At 41.2% G+C, this 12,854-nt stretch overlaps 1 protein-coding gene across 1 annotated transcript in view; it reads left to right on the forward strand.

Moving 5' to 3' along the window:
- Nucleotides 1-2,514: 2,514 nt before the first annotated feature.
- The window catches only part of LOC147897368 (uncharacterized), a 167,154-nt gene continuing 156,814 nt past the window's right edge, over nt 2,515-12,854 (forward strand). Inside the window, exons 1-12 of the mRNA XM_087380859.1 lie at nt 2,515-2,941; nt 3,085-3,149; nt 4,154-4,210; nt 4,364-4,459; nt 4,594-4,830; nt 4,931-5,040; nt 5,143-5,199; nt 11,321-11,428; nt 11,710-11,854; nt 12,087-12,170; nt 12,343-12,398; nt 12,576-12,661. Coding sequence (XP_087236985.1) covers nt 2,515-2,941; nt 3,085-3,149; nt 4,154-4,210; nt 4,364-4,459; nt 4,594-4,830; nt 4,931-5,040; nt 5,143-5,199; nt 11,321-11,428; nt 11,710-11,854; nt 12,087-12,170; nt 12,343-12,398; nt 12,576-12,661 — 1,528 coding nt within the window. The remainder of the gene's footprint in view (nt 2,942-3,084; nt 3,150-4,153; nt 4,211-4,363; nt 4,460-4,593; nt 4,831-4,930; nt 5,041-5,142; nt 5,200-11,320; nt 11,429-11,709; nt 11,855-12,086; nt 12,171-12,342; nt 12,399-12,575; nt 12,662-12,854) is intronic.

The raw sequence follows: 12,854 nt of genomic DNA on the forward strand, positions 1-12,854 counted from the left end.
TATATGTGATTTCACGACAATCACATATGCAAGCATTGCAAATAATGAGTCAATTCCCATCTTTGTCCCTTGACTAAGGGTCAGCATTTGGTCAAATACAGAATGATCCAATTTTCAAATGCAAGTTTTGAAATGATCAGCTCGTGTATGGGTGGGAATGGTTCAATACACAATGATCCAATTTGCAAATGCAAGTTTTGAAACGATTAGCTTCTGTGTGGGGGGAATGGGGAGGCACTAATTAATTCAAATTTTGAATTAAAGTTGAGTAGAGACCAATTAAACTTGGGGCCTCTAAGGCTTTGGCCTAGTGGTTTGGACATTAGTTTTACCATGATCAGGCCACGGGTTCAAACATTAGAGGCATAGGGCTTGGTATCCTAGCCTAGTGGTCAAATGGGTATATTTGTGTGGGTGTGCATGAGTTTGACTCGGGCCGTGGACCATATAACATTAGAACTTTGTTACTAACCTCTAACATTATTACTAACCTTTAAGCCCTTAGAACTTCTTTACACACAATGTTTGTTGTTGTAAATATGTGTCTTCAAGAGTTGTAGTTGTGGTTGCTTCTCTATTATCCTCTAACAACACCTTTATAGCATATTAGGAGAGCGAAACCGTGACATTGCCACATATGAATTGCCAAATGAGTAAATTTTGGCGAGATCAAATGAGTAAATACCCAACAATACCAAAGTTTGCCCTTGTGCTTTATTTATGGTCATTCCAAAAGCAAGTCATTACGGAAAATTATCTTCTCCTCACAACAAATGGAAGTTGAGTTTGTGTGACAATGAAATTTATTCTTGGGATAAAAACTGCTTTATGCAAACAAGTACTTACGGGATGGGCGCGCCACTTTGTATGCAAGTAAATACCACCTAGCCATGACTCAGATAGATTTGTCCTACTATATTTTTTATGTCAATTTTGTTACACTGAAGGGCATGATCAGCTTGATTAGTTACATAAGATGCCAATTCTATTACAATGTCTTCAACTTGCATCATGTGAGGGTTTGTCCAATTAATAGTTTCAAGAATTTTTTGAAAGTAATGGGACTTTGTTTTTGTTATCGAAGAACCGATTTTCGATTGTTTTACGATTTTCAATTTTCAATTTCAATCTCCATTTGTGGTGGTCGATCTTGAGGTGGGAGATTTTCTAATTTGACGACATTGTTATCTACGTTAGGTGTACAAATGACAATATCTTTTTTTTTATACAACCTCTAGCTGACAGGTGGCTCTTCTCGTCTCATCCAAGCTGCCACTTGTCCTCCCTTTTTTTTGGGGTATTTAATAGGTGGAAGAATAGATAGACTAACTCATTTAGCAATATGATATTGCAGCAATAACCAATCACCTACGGAAAATATTTCCAACATATTAATTATGCAGTGTTGTGGCTGAAGCACAGAACTGGCAGCCCGTAACAGACATACATGAAATAGATCTTCAAATCAATTTACAATACAATTTTAAGAGTGGAGACTGAAAGATCGTGATAAAATGGATAGCCGCATCTACAAGAAGCCATTTGTAATAGGTGATGATAGAATTCTAGGAAATTGTTTGACGTAGGTACACCATGAAATCATCAATTTGATGCAGGTAGACGACGAAGCATTGTTTTGCAAGAGTGTTGTGGTTGCTATACCATTCCCAATCTCTGGAATCTAGAGAGGTTGGAAGTAAGAATCGGGAGGAATTTGTGTTGGTTATTTACTTGCTAGGTGAGACGTGGCTCTTGTCCCTTCTTTAAGAAGCCACGTGTACAACATTTGTCCGTGGTGAATAAGTAGAAAGGAAAGCATGATTATAGGGGGGATTAAGGTGTGGATTAACTCCAACGGCCAAAGCCCAACGGCAGCAAGTTCATCAAGAAAGGAAAACCCAGCACCAACCTGAGCTTCGCTAAAGAGCGTCTACTCTCCTACTTTTCCATCGACTTCGCCCTTCATCTCACAGATCTTATTGTGCGAGCCTTGGACACTTGCAGCTTGCAAGATATGGAGGAGGTGGTGGACTTGCTGCTTTGGCGTTGAAGTTTGCAAGAGGAAAAGCGAGAGAAGAGGATGGAGTTGCTGCTTTGGCGTTGAAGCTTGCAAGAGGAAAAGCGAATTGGAGAGCAACAGCAAAGAAGAGGATGGAGTTGCCGCTTTGGCGTTGAAGGTTTGCAGAGACAAGACAAAGCGAATTGGAGGGGAGACGCAGGAGCAAAAGCAGAGAAGAAGCGAGTTGGAGCAAAAGCAGAGAAGAAGCGAGTTGGAGCAACAGCAAGAGAAGGAGCAACAGACGCAGGAGCAACAAGAGCAGAGAAGAAGCAACAGCAAGAGCGGAGAAGAAGCGAGAAGCTGCAGCGCCGGAGGAAGATCAGCAAGGGAACTGAATCACCCTCCATCGCCATCGCCATCTCCTCATCCAAGCTCTGCTTGCTCGTTGCTGCATGGATGTTTCTCACTCACAGCAGCAACATCAGCAGCATGCAATCCGTTGGCCTACTTACTTGATGCATCGCCACAGATTGCAATTCGCTCATCGCCACGACCCCGCTCCCCCCCCTCCTCCTCTTCCTCTTGTTTCCACCCGCAATATAGCCCCCTCGCCTCGCCAAGGATCGTCTTCTTCTTCATCCTCAACTTCAGGAGCCGCAGCTACGGCAATTCCAGCTATGAAGCCAACCTGCCGCCCCTCTCCCCCTTCCTCTAAGCTCTCCTCTGGCCATTCGCTCACCTACAGTGCCCGCCGCAACTGCTCTCCCTGCCGTAAGCTCCAACAACACAGCCCTCAGCCCCGCCGCACCTGCCATCCTGGCCCTACTCCGTCCCCAGATTTCCTTCTCGCCGATAAAGCAGAATGGAAGCGCACCCTTCACGATACCACCTACCGAACTTACAAAGCGCTACCACGAAGCAACAGGCCATTTGGTCTTCAAGGTTGGCAATGCTTGTCGCCTTGCTAGCAACTAATGAAGCATGTAAAACCTGCACAAAAAGAGAAACAGAGACTATGATATAAGGACTCGAAGCGAGTGACCTTTCTAATCTGATGTACATAACACAAACCAAATTTCCTGCAGATTTTGCCCTTTTGCGGGAGATTTTTGCGCTTGCAGAGAATTTGACTCAAGTGGACGGCACAGAGGTATCTAGATTTGAGTGAAGCAAACGTGTTCCTACGTCACCTCTGTATAGCGAGAAAACCTCAGGAGTCTTCTCCACAAAACACGTTAAACCAGAGGGCACACCGCAAGATACAATATTACTTCGTCGTTCGAAATTCTGGTCCTTCTTAGCAAAATGAAAGAGTTAAAAGTAGCCTTATTCACATCCAAAATTAGGGGCGAATTTTAGCCCAATGGTGAACAAGAGGCTTCTCCAACTTGGCTGGTTTAGAGTGAGCTTGAGATTTGATGACTTCGCCCGAAAATACCCATGGGCTGAAAATGCTAGCAATGCTACTATTTTGTATTTCTACACATTGGAGAAAGATTCTCCCAATGACCTACACTACACTTCCATAACTGAGAGGCCCTCTTATTTTTTACTATTCCAAGCGCTATCTTATTGTCTTCGTTGTCCCACCAGCTCTCCTATGGTTTCCTTTTGTCCCCTTTTTAAAGCACCGTCACCATTATCTTGATAGGCTCATAGGTTTCCTTTTGTCCCCTTTTTAAAGCACCGTCACCATTATCTTGATAGGCTCATCTGCGCCTAGAGTTAGTCTTTCCTCCTCTCTATGTCAGTCTTCCCTCCTTTCCTTTCCTTTAAAAGAGGGTTGCTTTCTATGTATACCTTTCACCAATGGATAACATCTCTAGAGATTTAATAAATTGCAATAGAGTGCCATTTTTTGGGTCCTTGCCCTCTCCACGATCTTTTCTTCTGCATTATTATTGCTAGTTGTCTCTCTCATCTCAGAGCTGTGCTATCCTCCCTCACATATGCACACGTCCATGCACTCATACATGCCTTCAATTGAATGTATTATATATGCAAAGCATTAAATGCCTTTGGTTCTCAAAAGTATCAATATTCTTGCATCTTATCTGATAAACATGGAGCAAACAGCATACAGATAAATTTCCACCTTCAAATTTGTGATAGCTTGCATATTCCTTCTTACCTAGCAATTCTTGAATATCACAGGTGAGATTGACAGATGTTCTCCGGGCTTATGATATAATTCTACAAAAGCATGGGATGGTAAATATCCCTAGAAATTATCTAACTCTGTATTGAGAAATTGTAACTCTGGTTAAAGTGATCAAACCTTTTCTAGAATCGTGTTATTGGATGGAAATTGTGGTTTTGTAAGACAGGCTGCCAGATTTCCTAAGCTAGCCCATGTTCTGTCAGGATCCTGCAGAAGATACATTCTATTACAGGATGCTTCTGAAACTAAGTCTGAGCCCTGAAAAGGACTGGTGGAACAGGCTAAACAAAGAAATCTTCGTGAGTAGATCATTGGCTATTTGTAGCTACGATATACATCGATTATAATTTCATGACTTTATCTCATATTGTTAAAGATTGTGTGAAAGTCTTTTATACAGTGGAAAATACAGGCTTGATTTCTGTCTTTGCAGAAAAATGATATTTTGTTGAAGGTCAATTCCTTTCGCAATCACAAGCTTCTCTTGTGCTTCTGGCTCCAATGGCGCTGTCACCATGAAAAGGGAGCTCTTCGCGAGAAATGCTCCAGAAAGGGGCATTATCTGAAAGGAGAAAATAATAGAGCAGCAGTGACATGCCAGGATGAGATACTACATTCTGATGCCTCACAAGTCATGTCGCCATTTCATTCTGAAACTATCCCAGTCGAAGTAAGTAGAATTCTGATGCTAGAAAGGATAGCTTTCAGTATGACAGAATTTGCTGCCTTCAATGATCTAATGTTCAAACGATCCCAATAATTTGCTGCAGGATAGTCTTCTGGTTATGAATCTGGTTGAACTTCCTGTTATTGAGGATAAGGAAACCTTTAGCAGATTTCATCACAAAGGCATTGCTCCCTCTTTTCAAGCGTGGCAGAGGTGGTTTCTCGAAATCTTTTTTCACTCCTGTATGTCCGCTGGGAAATTTTTTAATCTCCTTGTTGAACGAGGACTAACTCTCCACTGATTGATATATTCTAGGGTGGCCCATCAAAGAAGGAAGAAGAGATTTGTACTTGAGAAAAGTGCCCGCCAATGGTGAGATATGACCAAGGGCACACCAGAAGCTTTTGTTTTGAGATGTTAAGCTGCTCTTGACAAGTAGTTCTTACCATAGAAATTCTTGCGATACTCTTCAGTAGGCCGTTCTTTTACAGTATATGCTTGGGGTTTTAAATATTAAAGGCTTCATATTAGTAGCTTCTAAAAATAGTAGAACCTCCTTTTCATCGATATGAAAACGATATGCATGGACAAAGCTTCGGGTTTTGCTTTTAATTTTCATAAGCAGTTTTAAAGTGGAAAGAGTCTTGTTGATATTTGTGTGATGCTTGGGTAGTTGGTTGTCCCAATGTGATTGTTACTCTACTTAGATCGCGCTCACATCCTGGCGCTCAATGATAAAGTGAATGTAACAGAACTCCAAATATTTTAAGTAGATAAAGTTTTGTTGATATTTGTGTGATGCCTTGGTAGTTGATTGTCCCAATGTAATTCTTACTCTACTTAGATTGTGCTCACATCCTGGTGCTCAATGATAAATGATTGTAGCAAAACTCCAAATATTTACATTTTGTTCACAAAATGTTGTTCAAAAGAACAACTTAGAATTTTCATTTTCAAGAAAGCCAAACCTCATGAACCTCTCCCCAAGTCACCACCATCATCTCATCTTGGCCCAACTAAGATCATCCTCAAATCTCTCCTCCAAACCTCTTGTGCCATAGGGCAATCCGAAATGCTTTGAGACTCCTCTGCGAAACACACCTCATTACTTGGCCAGCACTAGAGCATTTTATGAAACTCTAAAATCCTGCGAAGCCATGTGGCACATTCGAAGCGGTTAGATCAACTGACCTATTATTAGCTACTTACAATAGCCCATATAGTTAGCAGCTGGCCCATATACTTAGTAGCTGGCCAAGCATTCTAGTTTTTAATAATTGGAAAACAACCAAAGAAAAGGCCAAAGCCCACTGCAAGGGCTCTATGTGCCAACAGCCAGAGGAATTGGGAGATATTGCTTGGCTTATCCTAGATCGTGAACCAAAAATCCTCAAGAATCCTCTGAGAGACCCTATCGGGTGCAATGTTGTGTTGTGGCTTGTGTGCCATCAATTCTCCCTACCTAATCTCATTGAATAGCTTAGAAAAAGAATATCAGGAGCATCTTGAATGAAAGGGTCTCTCCAAAACGACTCTCCTGGGTCCCATTGATGCCTCTGCCAAGGTCTTCTCTCCCAAACCCAAAACCTATAAGCCTCTTCCTTTGTTATGCATGGATCTAGATCAATGTACCGTCTCCTCTGATGCTGTAGCTACTAAACTGACTCTATGAAGCATACATCCTCCAAAGTCCTTCATTTTGACCTCATGTCCATGCATCTTGCCATCGTCATGCACCATAAAATTGAAGGAGGACTAACGAAAGGTACCCACCACCAAAAGCAAGATCTCATGTCTCTAAAATACCTAAGCCATGAATGAGTGTGTGTAGCATGTAGCTCTTGAACTGCTCTCCAGCCCTTAGAAACTACACTTTCAATCTCCTAAGTCTGTGAACTATGTGTCTCTATGAAGTGGGGGCAACTACATGAAAGAAGGTCCACTCTCCCATTGTATTGGCCATGGTAAGAACCTGGTAAGAACAAAACTCCCACAAGAGAGGTTCGATCGCTATCCAATGGCATGTCTGAACGATGATCTAATAAGGTAATTGAAGAGGGGCTGTCATATCCTCTCTTTGAATGACATAGGATGCCTATGAAGAAATGTCTCTTGCACTGCATCCCAAGACTTGAGAATAGCTGCTCTACAAGTCTCACCTCTGAGCTCCTTCCCAAGTGAGTAGCCCTCATCCTAGAAAAAATCCACCGAGTACTCAGCTCCCAAGGGCCTCCCAACTCTGGCCGGGTCTCATGAAATTTGTGAAGAAGTAGCTCCTTTAGCATGCATGTAATAATTAACTTCGCGAGCAATGCTTTGCTCCAGCACTCTGTGTCCACAATGCCTGGCCCTTCTCTAGACTGTGGCTGAATAATGACATCCCCAGCCACCTTCGCCTTAGGCTAGTGGCCATCCCCTCTTGACCAAATAAAGTTCTTGATGAGTCGCTTCACTTGGCCGATGCAATATATCTAGAAAAGTCCCAACGAGAGGTTATGTAGCACATAGTAGCAAGTTGGTTGGCAACTACTACTCTATGCTTCTCTGGAATGTGGCTGAATAATGACATCTCCAGCCACCTTTGCCCTAGGCAAGTGGCCATCCCCTCTTGACCAAATAAAGTTCTTGATGAGTCGCTTCACTTGGCCGATGCAATATATCTATCTAGAAAAGTCCCAACGAGAGGTTATGTAGCACATAGTAGCAAGTTGGTTGGCAACTACTACTCTACCTGCCAAGGATAGTTCCGCCGAGCTCCAATGCAATAGCTTCCTCCAAATGATAAGAAGTTATGGGGCCAACCTGTTGTTTGGACATGATGTCCAACCCTACATGACATCCAAGATATCATATTGATTTTATATAAGTTTGTCTACTCAATCTTAAGGACAAAGCTTATGATAATTGTGTTGTGAGTTTCCTGATCTTGTCAGGACAAGTTTAAGCTCTATATTTAGGCCTTATGAGTGCTCTTTCTCATTGAGTTTATATTTCTTGGAAACCACATGAAAATTTTAAAAATAAATATTGTAATTATTCGAACATTGGTTAAAACCTTCATGTACCTCATGAGGTTAAATGCTCTTGTTCTTGTATTTGTGAAAGGAGAGAAGTTGGAGAAGCTTGAGGAGATGAAATGAATTGGGTTTTGTAGGAAACCCTAAACCTTGCAACTAGATTAAGTCCTAGAGTGACATGTGGCATAATGCCACATCTCGCTATAGGACTTAATCTAGTCGAATTCTTGATTTAAACTTGTTTACAACCTATGAGGTCGTTATCGTATGGATGGTGAGCATGAGCCCAACAATCCCTCCCATAATGCAAAATGGTTGTAGGAATTTGACTTCATTCTTAGAGATTGCATCATCAGGCATTATCAACCTTGCATTATCAATCCCTCCAATAATGCAAAAAGGTTGTAAGAGGATGACTTGAGTCTTAGAGATTGCATCATCATGCAGCATTATCAATCCCCCTATGAAGAGTGCAAAAGTGTAGCCAGCAGTAAATTTTCTATCTTTGCTACCAATCACTATCAAAAAACCCTTGCACCAATAGAGTTTTGGATTGCCATGAAAGATCCCCAAAAGCATAGTATCTTTGGTGTACTTGATGATCTTTTGGCTGCCTTCATATACTGCTTGACATAACTATTGGCATAAGAGATGTCAGGCCTAGTGGTCACGAGATAAATCAAGCTGCTTACTAATTGCCTATACAATGTGGCATCCACATTGGCTCATCCACATTAGTGTCCAATTTCAATCCCGTTTCTACGGGAGTTGAAATCAGTTGTTATCCTACATGTTGCAACAGGCCTTTAGCATACTTTGTTTGACTTACAGAATTAAGCACATATACAGCTATGAACACTGCTTCTACCCAAAAATGTTCGGCATACCCATGTCTTTAAGCATAGCCCCAGTTGCCTCAACTAGACTTCTATTCTTCCTTTCTGCTACTCCATTCTATCTAGGAGTGTAAGTGAACTTTTGCTTTATGTCATTCTTCCTATAAAGTCTTCTGTACTCATTGCTTTCGCACTCATCACCTTTGCCAAGACCTCAAAATTATGATGTTTTTGCCACTTTCTTCCTCAGTGGGAGCCCTAAATTCAAGAAATTGAGAAAATGTCTCAGATTTTTTGCTCAAGGAATACCCCAAAGCTTTTCAGAATAGTCATCCATGAAAGTTAGGATCTTTCTTTGCACCAAAAGTTCCGGTGTTATAGGCCTAACCACGCTCGAGTGCACAAGCTCAAAAGGGGCAGCTACTCTTTTTTGCTCATGCATTTGGAAAGGCAACCCATGCATCCTCCCATAACAAAGCCCTCACAAAAAGAGGTATTGGGTTGTATTGAACCCAAGGCATTCACACATGCTAAGCCATGGTAGGATGCAAAGGATTTTTGGGGGACTAATGTGAGTCATCCTCTTTTGCCAAATGTCAGTAGTGAATTGTTTGGATGTAGGACATGCACATTCTAGCTTCATCACTTTGCCATTAAATGTACAAAGGCCTTCATATCTACCACTGGAGCCAACCCCCTTGGCAAGTGAATGCTTTATAAGGCATTTCAGCTTTGTGAAAAGAACATCATTCCCATCATCACATAAGGGTGAGACTAAAAGCAAGTTCTTTTTAAGACGTGGCACATATTTAATTATTTTCAGCTACTTCACACGTTTCTCATGTGAAGCACAGTACTAGAATTGTGCCGTGCCCTTTGATATTCAACTTGTAGGGATTCGCAATCTCGACAATGCCCCTTGTGGCTGCTCAGAAGTGGATTGTTTTTTCACCCTCAAAAGCATGAGATGGCTATTACATACGTGCATCGAAAGCATCACATGGCTGTGCATTGAGTGATTCATAAAAACTCATCTAAAAATGTCTTTGGCACATCTTGTTATTCATAAAAACTCCCACTCTTCTCCTCCTTGCTCTTTGCCCCAACATCCTTCCGATCCTTCTTTTTTTGCTTCCTCTTATTCCCTTTGCTCAGCTTGTGAGCAGCCAACTCACGAGTCTAAGCTTATGGTCTTCCTCCCCATGCTTGCCAGTATGTTGTCAAGTTCCCTTGCCATACTACCTCTCTCGTTGCCTCCATTTTGCCCATCCTCCAAGGCGTTGCTACCAAAGCAGGTCACATGGAGACTGTCAAACAGCATTGCCCCTCTCTCGTTCTGTTAGGCCCTCTTGTCTCGACATGGTGTGAATGGAAGCAGCAAGGATAGCCCCGGCTAGTGTAGTCAACCAGGGATTGACACCTGGCTTGAGAAACTTGGAAGGATCGGGCCTTCACCATGAATAAGAGTGCAAACCATTTTGAACTGCAAAGAGTCTTGAATAGCCTTCTGCAATGCTTTTGTCCTGGGAACCTTCCTCTTAATACTGATAGCCCCTCTCCAGCAACCTCGCTCCATCCTCCAGATCCTACTTCTATGCTATTCTAGAAATCTTTGCCTCTCCCTTATTGTTCATTTTTCCATACCCATAGTGTAGCCTTTCCGCTCTGCATTTTTTGGGCAACCTTTTTAGCACTTTGACCCTAAATTTTTCTTTTGACAATCCTGATGATCTTAAGATCCTTGAAAGTCACCTAATATGCCAAGAAAATTTTCACCCAAAAAATGAAGCCATCAAGAAGAGGCGAATTTCCCTTCCAAAAAATCACATATCTTAGGGTGATCTATAGACAAGCTTTACTCAATGTCAATGATTTTTCACCTGGAATACAATTTTGATACTGATTGGAAAATTTCACCTTGCTGCATTCTCCCTACTGCAAACAAATGCCAAAAAGATATTGCAAGCTAGCAGGCCTCTTTTTGAAAATTAGTACGTTTAGGCAGTATAAATGTGAGCTATAACGATAGTCTTTATGGAACTGGTATATGGCTTGATACTGAAATAGAAGGCCATCCTAGCCATAAAGGGAAATATAAAATACCACCTGAAGAGAGATATGTATAAACTTTTCCTCTAGGGTAATGCCTTTATGATAGTATATGACTATCCCTTATCTTTCCTCACAATAACTAAATGTGAAGTAGTTTTTGGCAGCCCAAGGGATCTGACAATCCTTTAGGTCATCGATTTGGGCCTTTACAAGACAAAAATGAAGCGTCTTTTTGTAGGTCTGTCCAAATAAAATGCAATAATATAGTCTTCAAGTGGTGTGTGAAACTGAAAAACTTCAGGTCTGTCCAAATAAAATGCAATAATATAGTCTTCAAGTGGTGTGTGAACTGAAAAACTTCAAGCGGATGCTCCATTTTGAATCATTTTATGCAAAAGTGCAAATGATGAAATGCTATATCTGTGAAGCTTGAAGGCTTATGCAGTTTGCAACGTATTTGTATAATAAACAACATGGCATTTTATCAATATTATCTTTTTGGACAACCAATGTTAATATATTACCTATTAGAGCCTATTGTAGCTGCTGATTGGCTGAAGTATACGCTATGCCGACTAACAATGGCAGGAGACTAGCGGTGTGTTTCAATGAGAAGAACATCCTCGCAAAAGCATGGGAATTTTGGCACCATCTCTCTTGTGCAAGAATCACTCAAGCAAATGGATGGTATCACGAGTAAGTACAGATTCTGCAGTGCTGTAGATTCCAGCATTTAGACATATTCTTGGAAATCGGTTTATGTCAATAGCATAATTGTAATTGACGGCTCAGTTCTTCTTCAGATTTTCTTTTAATATTTCACCATAGATGTATGTTGATTTATTATTTCATTGACCTCGTCACAGCAACTGCAATTTGCTGTAGTTTCTTTGCAGTGGATTTTAATGACTCATCTAAGCCGAGTCTTTGAACGTATTATTAATGATGTATGGTCTGAGTTTCTGTCAAATCCACAGTTTTCTTTTGCAGAAATGCATCCGTTTGTGGAGCAATTATTGTAGTTCGCTGAGAGAGCTATGCAAAGCTGGAGAAAGGCTGTACGGAAAACGTTTCTGCTTATCAGTATTTTCTGCGTGGAGGGAGCATGTTTCATCTATGAAGGTAAATGGTATCATAGTGCTGTTGTGAATTAAAAGAGATCTCTAAATCTGGGTGAAAAGATTATTCACATCTTGCAAGCTCCATATGTCGGCAATGGTGACCATTGAAGGCTTGTATTGTGTTTGGGGGTGGAGAAGTTCAGCAAGGTGGAGATGGGGGATGACTGTTTTTAATTAAATCAATGAGAAAGAGAGAAGGAAGAAGATGACTGTGTCTCATGTATTGATTTTAGGTTCTTAGTAAGGATGTGTGCAAAGGACGCGCCTTTTTGGCATGGAAGAGTGTTTTCACTCTCCATGAACCTGCTGGACAAGTTGTTAGTCTTCCAAACCAGCTTCTCTAACATCTTGAATCATGATGCCTTTGACGAGTTCCAGATTTCTTTCAAAGTCAGCATATTGGTTGAAATAACACCATAGTTCTTTTCATTTCCTGCAGAGTAAAAGTCTCAACTGATATTTAGTTTGTCACTGTTGCATCCAAAACAGAAAAGCCACAAACTATTATCCAGAAGCAGGAGGTTTTTCTCCTTATGGAGATCAAGGTAATTTCAGTCAAGTAAGATAATTGAGCACGTTTGTTTTCTCTCTTTGAATTTTACATTTCAAATTATAATTATAAGCCATCAACTTCCATGAAGGAATGGGATTGAGAAGTGACGGGTTTTAAATGAGAACAACTTATATTGGTCGTTCACAACTTTCTAATTTCATCATCACAGGCTAATCAGTGTCAATGAACGGAAAGCTGTGCTTTCTCAATGCCAAAAGATCCACCAAATTCATGTTATGTCTTCATGCTTCCAAGGTATGTGGATCCTTTTATAATGATGCATGCATGGCAATAACTATGTAGACTAACTTAAAAATCAAAATGGATTTTTAAAATGAAAAAACTGAAATATAGTCAAAATAGTTTCCCTTAGGCTTGCTCGCGGACCTGGCTGCTCCTGCTGCCCGCCATCGCCATCCCGCCTCTAGCCTCTCCTCTCCGCCTCACC

Source organism: Dipteris shenzhenensis, chromosome 10 (genome assembly GCF_047967505.1).
Source record: "Dipteris shenzhenensis isolate YYH24624 ecotype China chromosome 10, Dip_SZ_1.0, whole genome shotgun sequence".
In the NCBI taxonomy this organism is placed as follows: Eukaryota; Viridiplantae; Streptophyta; class Polypodiopsida; order Gleicheniales; family Dipteridaceae; genus Dipteris; species Dipteris shenzhenensis.